This window comes from Pinus tabuliformis, chromosome 1_2 (genome assembly GCF_031772625.1).
Source record: "Pinus tabuliformis cultivar Carrire ecotype Pingquan chromosome 1_2, CPIR1, whole genome shotgun sequence".
Taxonomy (NCBI): Eukaryota; Viridiplantae; Streptophyta; class Pinopsida; order Pinales; family Pinaceae; genus Pinus; species Pinus tabuliformis.
The window spans coordinates 130,690,699-130,704,361 of NC_142298.1; the positions used below are offsets into that span (position 1 = coordinate 130,690,699).

The following is a 13,663-nucleotide window of genomic DNA, read 5'->3' on the forward strand; positions in this document are numbered from 1 at the left end:
TTAGCCCAAACAAGTGGATGAGCTTCATGTATTTACTATACCAACACGCTCTTTCAAGACAACCACATCAAATCAGGTCAAGGTAAAGCAATCAAGAATCGCGAGAGATCAATAACGAAGCGAATCCTTCAATTTCCCATTCAGAATGCCTTTTGATCTTTATCTTGTAAATCATTTCACGAAGATCACAATCCCACACCTTTTATTGCATCATTATGAATGGCAGGTGAGCATTAGGAATGACACAACAATCAAAATGAGGCACAATCATGCACAATACCAATGAAGATCACCCACGCTCCTAAGGAGGACTACCCAATTTGAGGAAGGCTTTGATACCACTGTTGAACACACGAAAATGGACGGATTTATCATTTAAATAAATGTCGGATGCCTTTCTTAATAAGATACGCATATAAATATAGTAGTTTATGACCATTGCATTCATCTTCCAAGGTCTTTGGGACTTCCAATAAATGATCACCTTCATCGATGACTTTGTATTCTTCCTCAAGAATACCATAATTCCAAAGGATTAAGTTTCCAATAGATACATTTCCCCTAGACCCATAAAATAGGGGTTGTTTCTAATCATGTAATCTTGATCTTTCAATTCAAATAGGAAGGTGAAATACCCCATCCCACATAAGAAGGTTTGCATCTTTCATTTTATCAAGAAGAGACAACTCCTCTACAACCATGTCTCCATCGTGCACAAATTCATCCACAAGATAGTTCATTGCTTGATCAATCCCCATGCCGAAAAAACAAAACACCTTCCTCCTTGCAATCAAAGGAGATACCAAAACACAAGGAATTTAATAGTATCTTCACAAAACCTAAAGTTTTTAATCAAAACAATTTTGTTCTTTCTGTAGTAGCAGCAACAATTGTTTTGAGCATTGCAATAACTTGATCAAAAGTTATTGCCAAAGGAGATGTTCCCTTCCCTGGCAAAGGCCACGAAAAAATATAATCCCAATTTTAACCAAAAACGCATAGGCTATGCGGATCATTATATTAATTTACTACTTACTTTAGCTGGAACCTTCAAATCAATACGTTTGGAGCAATTACTACAGGTTGCATTTGACTTGGAAAGTTGAGATCAGCAATCCTCTGGGATTGAATAAACTAGCAATGTTTCTTAACCCAGATGCCTTCCATGATTCTTAAAAAAAACTTTTTTCTTTGTCATTTAAACTTATAATATTGAAAAAAAAATCTTCACCTAGTTATCCCACTTAATTCTTGCAATCTTCACAACTTCACGATTGGAAAGAGACATTGCTTAGGTCCACCGTCACTCACTATAAATTATTATTATTATTTCTGAGATGGCTTTGTTTGGTGTTGTTTGATTCAAATTCCTCCACTTAGCCTGAAGTATTATTTCTGAGATGGATTTGTTTGGTGTTGTTTGATTCAAATTCCTCCACTTAGCCTGCATATTTTCATTAAAGTTGGATTAATTGGAATTTTTCACAACACAAAAACGACATGCTCAAAAATGCAAAGCGCTTTCAATCAAATCTGTTTTCACAAGTAGGAACAGATTTGAGTTCTTGCAATTCCGTTTATGCATGTAGGCTGGTTTGTTTGCTTGATTCATGAGCTTAGGCTAATTTCTTTATTTTTGCATTACAATTTTTGTTTTTATGCTCACTCCGTTCTCCTTCTCTTTCATTAATAACACATTAACTTTTTGCACTCAACTTTAATTTTTCGAGTTGTTTTCGTTTCAGTGTTTTACTTGCTAAAGTCCAGATTTGAGAACTTCATCTAATAAAACCGCTCTTGCAATGAACCGACAAATCCTTCTTAGCATACATTGCATGTGGGATTTGACAGACATGCTGAGTTCGAAGGCAGAGCCCCCACTTGAACGACCTTTTGAGCAGGTGATCAGTGTTAGTCTTCTTGGCAATCCAAATTAAGAATCCACACTAAAACAAATCATAGTTACACACTTCATTAACATTTAATAATTTTATGCAACTTCGTATCTAGCTATTCAAAAACTTACAAGTTCCCCAACCTTTCGCTTGCTGTCAATTCTTCCCTAAGGTGAGAGTCCACTTACCCAGTGGTTTACAGGGGCTTGCTACTCTCTATGTCGCGACAAAATTGATGAACACTCGAGACAATATAGAGAATGTAAAAGGGCTAGCATCCAAACCTGTGCCTCTTTCTGAAGTGGTTTTCCTCGTTAGGATGGTATAATTAGAAAACACAATTATTTAATGATTAAAAAAAAAAATTCATTAATGATTTTTACAACTTAAAATACTTATTTCTTTGAGCCACAAAATAAACTCAACTACCACTTCTCAAATATTTATTTGAGTGAGCCACAAAAGAACCTCCACTACCACATCGCAAAAGCTGAGATGGTTATAATGGATTTTATTCCTTCTATCTCAACATACATTGTAGTACCTCCCTGGTGCAATGCAAGTTCAGTAAATTAAATTATACTTGCGTAAATTAAATATTTCATTCACATGCTTTCACCTACTAGCAACAAATTAAACTATTACTTCGTCTGTTATGCATCAATTAACGTGTCCCAACTCATAATCCACTCCAAGCTGATTGCAACCTCTAAACCACTTTCTAAACGTTCGTTGTTAATTTTCTATTTTCAATTGCTTATTCAAAGGTAAAAATTATCCAAAATAACTTTAGTGTAATTTATTTCTATTGCATGTTGCAATATATTTCTGTATTTTTGGTTTGCCACTTCTTGCACCGACTTTGATACATGCAATATATAGTGTTACATGGTGGGGCACTCCCCTAGGTAGAATGAATATAGCACATGCAATACAAAGTGTTACACGGTGGGGCACTCCCCCAGGTAGGAAGGATATGTTCTTGGGACAGGGAAATTCGATGGGAATGTTTCCCCATGTCCCCCTTTTGGGAAAGTCAGGGAAATGTATGGTGGGATGTTTTCCTTCTGCGGTGAACTCCTAGGCACCCCTTCCCCTACAAAAAGGGGGACTCCTGAGCATTCCCCTTTGAATTTGACAAAAGGGCTTAAAAGTCTAAAAGAAAGAAAAAAATAAATACTAATAATAAAAAACCGCAAAAATTCAATACACTAAAGTCAATGTGCCTATCCATTTCAACATTTCATTGGTCATGTTTGTGACTTGTCATTGTTTCTTATATATTTATATTTTTCTTTTAGGATTTCAAACAGAGTCCCTGATGTTGAGGACCCCAACATTTCAAATGACAATACTGAAAATTTGACAAGTGTCTCCACATGTTCCCTGCACACATTTCCCCGTTACCACACCCATCCCAGAAACGTGGTGGAACATTGGCAAGATATCAAGTTCGCACATAAAGAGTCCCCACCTTGCACTCTTGCTTTTCTGCTTTTCTCAATGGATACTTTATTTAAATATATGTACCCTTGTTTTAATTTCTGAATTATGACATACAACTGTGCTATATTTTTCATGTATTTGTTGTAATTCAAACAACCGTATAACTGACAATATTTATCCTGGCTACGCACGTCCTGTCTGTCTCATGACTCGTTACTATCTGGAGCACATTTGCAACAATTTTTAAACAGATTGTCTCTCTTCCCCGTATAATCTAGTCGCCAAATGAAAATAAGAGCATAATGACCAATGCCACCCTTCGAGATGGGATTAGTGGAAACATTGGTTTTGGTTAATCTTAAGACATGCAAAAAGGCACTTAAAACTATCCATTAGACCCATCAAAATTTTCCTTCTCCCTACTTAATATATATATGATCCATGAAATAAAAATACATTGGAATGAAATCCAAAGCCAGCTCATATTGGGTCTCAGAACACAAAAGGCAAAATCTGTCTGCAGCATGTCTTGCACTGGATACTTCCTACCAATACAAAACTGTGCATTAAACTCACTGCCAATGTAATGACTATGGATGCCTATAAATCTACAGTCTGCAATCTTCTAAATGGAAAACAGTACTGCCTTCCAAGATAACAAATCCCTACAGGCTTGTGGGCAGTATTGTGTATCTACAGGTAAACAACAACAAAGCTTTATGTAAGTTGACTACCTCAGTATCTTGAACTAGATTACCAGGTTTTGGCTGCTTCTTCTCTTTTTCCAACTAGGCTGAGCCTACGCCAGGGCCAGCCCCAATGTTGGATGGAAGAACAATCTGCCCACCTGTGGGATGCTGTCACCAGGAATCTGTGAGGCTCAGTCAAGCCTGGACACCCCATGAGACAGTTTTTATCCCCCATAGGTGGCTCCCACCTTCAACCCCATCCCATGAGATTTGAACCAGTGACCTGATGTGTACTAAAACCCACACAAACCAATTGGCCCAAACCTCATGGGTTAAGAGTGAAAATTACTGTCAAAAGCAGGGAAGATGCAAAACATTCTTACTGTACTTTCCCTGATAGGCTTGCAAGACTTTACTAACAATCAAATGAAGAGCAGACATAAGAGGCAGTAACATAAAAAGTGACTCTTATTTCTCGTTTCAAAAAGCTCAAAGGTTGAATTCGATGTGTTTCCTCCCAACTTTATTAAGACCACAGAAATTTTCATTTCTCTAAGGCAGACCTGGGATGGAATACTGCGCAATGTTCAACAAAAACTGCACAAACTGGCTCTAGCATATTTAAACTCTAACTGCCCCAATAGGGTGCCTACTAAACCAATATGACAAAATGGCAGTATCTTAGCTTCCTTCAATGTAAATACCAAACACTGAAGTACCACAAGGAGAGTCCTGACTCAGTTTGCAGTAGCAAACTTCACTCCTTTCTCAATAGAAGACTTGAGTTCTGATTTCATTGCTTCCAACCCCTGTTGTTCAAAAGCAGAGAGGGGGCCCAACCCCAGAACCTCCTCAATGCCACTTTTACCCAGTCTCACCTGCAACACACAGTTATTGGTGCACTGCATTAATATTCAATAACCTAAACCAAAAAAGCAGAAATTCACGATTACAATATGAATTTGATATCCGTGATATACAGCAAAGTAATCCACACAATACTTCATAAAATATGGAGTTAAAGATGATGTAACTGAATTTATAACTGACATTTTAGTGGAAGCCTGTGTATATAAATGCACATGACAAAAGACAGTACCTTTACCAATTTCACGGATACATGGAGACTGCTGTGTAAAATGAACCAACCTTTTCAAAATGAAGGTTATTTTCTTACAGTGAAAGATAATGTTACTTATAGTGTGGCAATATGTAGAGCATCCGAAAGAAAATAATTTTCAGACATCTAATCACTTCCTGATTTCAGAATGTCTTCAAAAATGAACAAGGATTCATAAAGTTAAACGAAGAAAATTCAAGAAAACTTGCCAGGGAGGGCACTAAACAGAATATTCTGATCTGTCCAGGATAGATCAATTACTCAAAAAATATTAAATCATTGACAAGGATATTTTCATAAGCAGAGCATGTGAAACAGCTCCAGTTCCAGAAAGTGTAGCTATATCCATGCCAAAGATAAGCATCGAATAAGATAATACAGGCTCAACTAAAAAAATTGTTGCTCTGATAATAGTACTTGTATCCATCAAAAGTCCCTTTCAAAGGGAAAGCATAAAAGAGAGACAAATTCTGGTGAATGGTGCAACTATGTCAGGACCCTATTGGGAACAAATATCTCAGCAGCCTACATATATAGACTTGTGAAGACAGAAAATAAAATACCAAAGACTCATCACAAAACAAAAATTCTCAACACCATCAGATAGTAGGAAGAAGGATCAGTTTTGTAAGAATAAAGTCCACAAAAATGTTCGAGGATAGTAAAGTTTACTATGTTTCTGTTCAGAACCATGATAAACTTCAGAAAAATATTCAAGGATGGCAAAGTTTACTATGTTTCTGTTCAAAACCATGGTAGCTGTTGGAGGGGGGGAGGGGGTAGAACAAAACAGCACAATAACTAATAGCATAAAATACTACCCATCCAAAAAGAATGTTCAGAAAATACAGAAAAGAGCAAATATAACAACTAACAGCATAGAGGAGGTGTTGCGGATCTTTGACAGTCAAACAAAAGCGGTTGCAAATTATAGAGATCCAAAGAGGACACCACTTAAATGGGTACCTGTTAATTTTTATGGTATATTCTATGCTCGCAATTCCACTTCAGATTCCAACAGCAATCACAATAGATTTCAGTAACAATCACTTAGCATTTAGTTTATATCATTATTGACAGTAATTGTAGATAGAACATCATCAACAATATGCACAAGAAGACGAGCCAAGACAATGAACACAGAGATTTAGGCTAATGCCAGGGCAAAACCCCACAAGGGGGAAAACCCAACCAATCCTTTTATTGATCAAATATCAAATGTTCAGCACAGAGAGAAAATCCGATTTAGTACAATAGTCAAAGTCAAAGTCAAAGTATTGACTTATCCAATAAAGTTGGCCAAAACAAGAAGACCAATCTGATCTGTCAAAGTTTGCAATTCTGAGATCAGTCAACAGCAGTCAATATGCCCTAACCAGTCAAGTCAAACTAGGTCAAAGCCCAGTCAAACAGCCTCCAAATAAATCGGTCAAACAGCCAATCAGTGTGGCCTCCCAAGCTAGTCAAGGAAGGGTCAAAACAGTCCAGAATTCTGCGGTCAAAGAAGAGAGAAATCACCAGTCAACCTGCGTTCAAAGTCTGCAGTCCAGCCTGCAGTCAACACTGGTCAACCTGCCCAGAAACCCTCAGAATCTGTGCCAAAAGATGTGACCAGTCCAAACAGAGAATATTCCACAAAAATTGCAGTCAAACAGTGCCAAAAACACCTTGGTCAACGCTGGTCAAAGTCAGCTGCAGAAAGTGAATGCAGAGAAAAACAGAGCAGCCAAGAAACCTTTAGCACATGTGTAGAGAAGATGCTGCCTTAGGCTGTACGAACCAATCAGATGACGAGAGAGGAATGTGTGATGAGTTGATGGCAAAAATGAGGTGACCTTAGGTTGTATTTATATGGATCAATGTGGGGGTCAACCGTCAAAAGACATGTCCCCAATTCTGCGGTCAAAGAAGAGAGAAATCACCAGTCAACCTGCGTTCAAAGTCTGCAGTCCAGCCTGCAGTCAACACTGGTCAACCTGCCCAGAAACCCTCAGAATCTGTGCCAAAAGATGTGACCAGTCCAAACAGAGAATATTCCACAAAAATTGCAGTCAAACAGTGCCAAAAACACCTTGGTCAACGCTGGTCAAAGTCAGCTGCAGAAAGTGAACGCAGAGAAAAACAGAGCAGCCAAGAAACCTTTAGCACATGTGTAGAGAAGATGCTGCCTTAGGCTGTACGAACCAATCAGATGACGAGAGAGGAATGTGTGATGAGTTGATGGCAAAAATGAGGTGACCTTAGGTTGTATTTATATGGATCAATGTGGGGGTCAAAAGACATGTCTCTTGACCAAGTGAGCCTACATGAAGAGGGGCTGACTCAAGGAGATGAGGTCGACTTGAAGAAAGGGCATTTGTAGGTGTCCAAAAATTCTGATTTTTGAGGTGAAGGAGGATGCCATCAACGGTAGTCTAATGGAGTGATGAACCATCAAAGGAGGGGCTTCTAGGAAGGGGAATTAGCCCCTAGTTGCACCTTTTAACACTCCCTCTCAACTAGGAAGTAATTCCAATTGTCAACATCCATCCATTGGTATGCCATCATGATCATCCATCTCTGCAACATGTCTCGTCTCTGCTGAAGATTGATATCATAGACCAATAAGAAAGGATCATACGAGTGGGTCACAAGACCCTGTCACCCTCGCCAAAATGACAGAGGCAAGACCTCATGTCCAGGGGGAAAGAACCCTACCAGGCTTGATCCTTAGTGATCAAGTTGTTGAACATCATGCATCGTAGTCATAGGGAATACAATAGTACCTGACGCATCCATCGGTAGTACTAATTAACCCTAACCACTTTTCCCAACTCATTGGCCAGATGAGAGGTACTTCCCAAGAGTCCTAGACTGTAAGGGTGGGATGTACGTTGGGGTATCCATAGCAAAAGGTGAACCACTCACCCTGTTCTCATATAGCATACTCCATAGGGGAAGGTGAACCACTCACCCTACTCTCAAATGTTGGTGTATGTACTCCACAGGGGAAGGTGAACCACTCACCTTGTGTTCATATAGCTCCAAGAAGTACCCCAAGCTCCTGATAGCTCCCAGAGCTCAATGTCCAACTCAAGCACAACCCTCATGGGAGGGTCTTCCCACGACTCCAAGTCTCTCTCTGAAGGCTAAGAACTTGGCCTTCCCCAAAGGCTTCATGAGGATATCAGCAACCTATTCATTTGTCTTGATATGTTGAAGCCTTATTGCTCCCCATTGCACCATATCTCGGATAAATTGGTACCTAATATCAATATGCTTGGATCGATCATGGAACACGAGATTCTCTAAAAGGCGAATCCCACTTTGATTATCGCAATAAATGACAATGGTATCCAGTGCGTGCTCAACTAGCTCACTGAAGAGCTTTCTCAACCAAACGGCTTCCCAACAAGCCATACTAGCTGCAATATATTCAGCCTCAGCAGTGCTTAGGGCAACAGACTTTTGTTTTGGGCTCATCCATGAAATTGAAGCGGATCCTAAAGAGAAACAACACCCAAATGTGTTTTTTTTATCCACCACACTGCCAACCCAGTCAGCATCAATATATCCATGTAGTCTTTGTTGAAAATGCAACAAGAAAATAATAATTTAATTTTGTCCTTGAATTAAATTGGGAATAAAATTGGAATTCCACATCTCATGACAACATGTGTTAGTTAACTAAGTTAATTTGACTTAGTTGGCTCAGTTAATTCGAGTTGAGGGTCTAACTTGAGTCATGTAGAGTGTCTCCTACATTATAGGAGCCCCGATTGAGTTTATTTTGAGTTGTAATTAATTAATTCAGTTTAACTAAGTTAAAGTCAATTAAACTAGTTCCAACTATTGGAGGAACTAGTGGGAGGTCTAGTAGTGTGGTGTTGCCTGCAGTGTAGTGTGGTGCTACCTATAGTGTAGTGTGGTGCTTCCTGTAGTGATCAACCAATAAACTGATGATTCACTCATAAATAACTCGTGCATGTCAGATCTGAGAGTTACCCAATTGAAGTTGGAGTTCAGGGACAGTGTACTATCAGTTGTATAATCATATGAATTGTACAAGTGGTGCATGCAGTCAAAGGAAGGCCTATGAGGATTGTGCAATTCCAATTGAGGAATTCCCCTAATTAATAGGGGGCTAATTCCCAAGGAAACAGCGCAAGGTTATAAGGACTTGGGCAAGCAAAAAATTGGTTAAGTATTGACCTGGGCTTGCCGAGGAAGCTGTGAGACAAATAGAGATAGTGCAGAGGTTGTTCATGCTTGAGCAAAACATTGTAATCTTCTCATATTTTCTAACTAATACAATATACATATAACAGGGGTTTTTAGTTGTGGCTTTCCCCGGGAAATCATTGTGTAATATGTTGATTGAATTCTTTCTCTTGTATGCTTCGTGATTTCGCGATCGTTTAATTGTTTTTGCTGATGAGTAGAGTAGATTCAAGTCTATTGTTTTAGCATATTACAATTAGCAGTTTGAATCTACAAGAAATTTCTACATGGTATCAGAGCATAAATCACTCTAGAAGAGGAGAATACGAGTTTGTCTTTTGCAGGTGAAATCGAATTTGCAGTATCATACTTCAAAGCTAGCAGGATGTCATTCTACGGATTGAGACTTGAATATGCCCTTGAGGGTAGTTTGAACTATATTGCTTGGAAGGACAGGATGGAGGCAGTGTTGGAAGACAACGGGCTTAAGGAATTCATAGACAAAGATATTCCTAAGCCTCCAGCAGTTGATGCTCAAGATCTGGCAGAGTGGAGAAAATGTGTTGCAAAGGTGAGAAGGATTATCCTAGGAGGTCAAGATCATATTGTCTCGAACCTCCACAGTAAGGAGACTCCATATGCAATGTGGAAGGCCTTGACAGACTTGTTTCAAAACAACAGTGACCACAGGAAGCTGGCACTGAAGGACAAGCTCAGGAAAATCAAGATGGAGAAGGGCAACACAATACCAAAGTACTTGACCAAGTTCACCCAATGTCGGGATGAGCTTGGAAGTGTCGGTGTTACAGTTGTTGAAGATGATCTGGTCAACCTAGCACTTCTAGGCCTTCCCAAGAGCTGGCACAGCTACCAGGACTCGATAAATGGGAGGGAGAAGCTACCAGAGTGGGAGCATTTGTGGTCTGACTTGGTGCAAGAAGAGATTCGACGGAACACCAGAGATGGATCCTCATCCAAGCATGATGATGAGGAGAACTGTGCTATTAATTTTAGATAACAATGGTATGTTCTATGCTTAGCACAATTTACTTCAATGTTCCTTTAGCAGCCCAATAACAATTCCCAATTATTTCTTGTAGCAATCACATTAACTTAATCACATTGACAGTAAATGCAAATAGAACATAAAAACATATGCAAAAAATAAGCCAAGACAAGAGGGCACCAGATTTGGCGGATGTCAGGGAAAAACCCCAATGTAGGGAAAACCCTTTGATCAAATCTTCTTATTATTATTCAATAGTTCAGCAAAGAGAGAGAGAGAGAGTACATAGATCAAATTCACTTGCCCAATACACAGTCAAAACAGCCCTGTCAAAAACAACAGTCAAAAGCAGTCAACTTCAGCCCTAACCAAAAAGTCAACATTGGTCAAATCAGCAACAAAACTTCTCCTTTGCAACTCAGTCAAAGGTAGTCAACTCAGCCTCCAAGAAGGGTCAAAGTCAACCCAAAACAATCCACCCAGCCTCAAACAAACTTCAGTCAATGTTGCGGTCAACGCAGGTCAAACTGCCCCAAATGCCTCGATTTCTATGCCAGCGAGTACGGCCTCAAGAAATCAAAATTATGCCCAAGAAAACGCAGTCAAATCAAGTCAAACTAGCCTTGGTCAACGCTGGTCTGCAATCTAGAATTTCAGTCTGCTCTTTGTCTCTGAAATTTTCGACCTCCTTGCCACACGTGTGAGAGAGAGAGAAGATCCCAAGTTGTACGAACCAATCTGATGTGGAGAGAGAGAAGGATGTGTAAGTGAGTGATGTCTAAATGAGGAGAGGTCACTCCTATTTATACAATTCGATGTGGGTGGGGAGACACATCCATTGGGCATTTTGAGCCTATATTTGACTGAGGCCGACCTTGACAATTTTCTGCATGAGAGAGAATAAATTCAAAATTCCACTTCTGCTCGTCCTAATGAGATGATCTTTATATCAAACTTGGACCTCTCGAAAAGAGGAATCCAATGCAATAATCATCTCCATCATATGAGTTGTCCCAAGGTGGAATTTGGCCCTAGTTTCCAATTTTAACATATGCCTTAGCTGGAAAGGTGAAGAAAGGAAAAGGGAAGTCAACCCATTCCAAATCAGATTCCAGTCAAGGCAGCAAGAAGAAGGACATGTCGAAGATTAAATGTTTTCACTGTCACACGCTGGGGCACTATGCCACGAAGTGTCCGCACAAGAAGGCCGGCAAGAAGCCCTCAGGAGGACCAGTAGGTGAAGCTCTTGCTTCACAATTCGAGTTGGATTTCACCCTCATTGCTTGCATGGTGACATTAGTGATGGGTAGTGTGTGGTATCTGGATAGTGAAGCCTCATTCCATATGACCGGAAACAAATTATTCTTCAGTGGCTTGGAGGAGAAGAACCTCGAGATGCACATCGAAATGGGAGATGATGGGAGGTAAAGCACGACCGGCATCGATATTGTTACCTTTCAGAGGGAGTCTAGTTCTCCTCTCACATTAAAAGATGTCATGTATGTTCTGGGTTTGAAGAAGAATTTGGTTTCAGTTGCCATGTTGGAGGACTGTGGCTACGATGTGATATTTAGCAAAGGAAAGGCTTTCCTTCATCACATAGCCTCAGGACAAGTGAAGCGGATCGGGGTTCAGGTGAAGAACCTCTACAAATTGGATGTAGAAGATTGTGTTTCTTTGAGCACAAAAGCATAGAAGGTGCAGAGTTGAGACATCGGTGAGTTGTGGCATAGAAGATTGGGTCACTTGCACCACAGAGCTTTGAAGATCATGCAGCAAATTTCTACAGGACTTCCCAGGGTACACTAGAGCAGAGAGACACATGCAAAGGGCATACATTGGGGAAGTACAACAAAGCTACCTTTCATGATAAGGACAGTTGAGCGCAAACAATTCTTGAAAGAGTTCACTCAGACGTGTGGGGACCGTTCTCGACAGCCTCCATGGCCAAACACAGGTATTATGTAATATTTGTAGATGATTTTTCTCGTAAATGCTAGATTTTCTTCATGTAGAAGAAAGATCAAAAGTTCGCTAAATTTTGTGAATTTAAAGCACTTCTTGAGAAAGACACTAACAAAAAAGTTAAAGCTCTCACGAGCAATAACAGTGGAGAATATGTGTCGAATGAATTCAAGAACTTTTGTGCATCAAAAGGCATTCGACGGGAGTTAATAGCACCCCATAACCCACAACAAAATGGGGTGGCTGAAAGGAAGAGCATAAGTACTGTGGGCGCTGCACAGGCGATGTTACATGATTAAGGCCTACCATTGCACTTGTGGGCTGAAGCATGCAACACAGTTGTATATGTGCAGAACAGGACTCCTCATCAGATTCTTGAGCTGAATACACCAGAAGAAGATTTTTCAGGTAAGAAAGCAGATGTGGCACACTTCAAGAACTTTGGTTCATCAGTCTACTATCATGTTACCAAGGATGCAATAAAAAAACAAGAACCAACAGAGGAGTTGGCCATATTTGTGGGGTACACTAATACACCTCACAACTATCAAGTGTACCTATCATCTCACAAGATGACAGTGGTTCGTAGAGATGTGAAGTTCAATGAAGAGAAGGCCATGAGATGTTCCCTTGAGAGGGAGCTTCAGTTGCATGGAGAAGAGGAGCTTTTAGCTCCAAAAGAAGAACCTCAGGATGATGTGGAGCAGCCACATGCAGAGGAGCAGAGAGTGGAAGCACCCACTCATGCAAAGACTTCCAGAGATGGAAGGAAGCGCACCAGAGAGGCTGACAAATTGATGCATGATGCCAGAGAGAATGTGAGAGCACCCACATCACAGCGCAGGCAGAGGTCACTAGATCGGTACACTGGCTACATGGCTCTGAGGAGCGAGAGTGTAGAGATTGAGCCATCCTCATTCGAGGAAGCAGTGCAAAAACCAATATGGATTGATGCCATGATTGAGAAGTATGACTCCATTATCAGAAACAGTGTTTGGGAAGTGGCCCCAAGACCAACAGACAAGTCAGTGGTGAGTTCCAAATGGCTTTACAAGGTAAAGCAAGCAGTAGATGGGAGTGTGGAGAAACACAAGGCCAGATTTGCGGAATTGATTACGAGGAGATCTTTGCTCCAGTAGCAAGGTACTCTTCAATCAAATCTATTCAAGCACTTTCAGCACAGATGGGATGGAAGATACATTAGATGGATGTGAAGACAACATTCCTCAATGGTGTGATTGAGGAAGAGGTGTAAATTGAGCAGCCAGAAGGATTTGAGACCTTCAACAAAGAGTCGCATGTGTGCAGACTCAAGCAAGCGTTGTATGGATTGAAACAAGCA

At 40.1% G+C, this 13,663-nt stretch overlaps 1 protein-coding gene across 1 annotated transcript in view; it reads right to left on the reverse strand.

Moving 5' to 3' along the window:
* Positions 1 to 4,480: 4,480 nt before the first annotated feature.
* The window catches only part of LOC149204862 (malate dehydrogenase, mitochondrial-like), a 59,505-nt gene continuing 50,322 nt past the window's right edge, over positions 4,481 to 13,663 (reverse strand). The window contains exon 7 of the mRNA XM_089394810.1: positions 4,481 to 4,908. Coding sequence (XP_089250936.1) covers positions 4,768 to 4,908 — 141 coding nt within the window. The 3' untranslated portion in view covers positions 4,481 to 4,767. The remainder of the gene's footprint in view (positions 4,909 to 13,663) is intronic.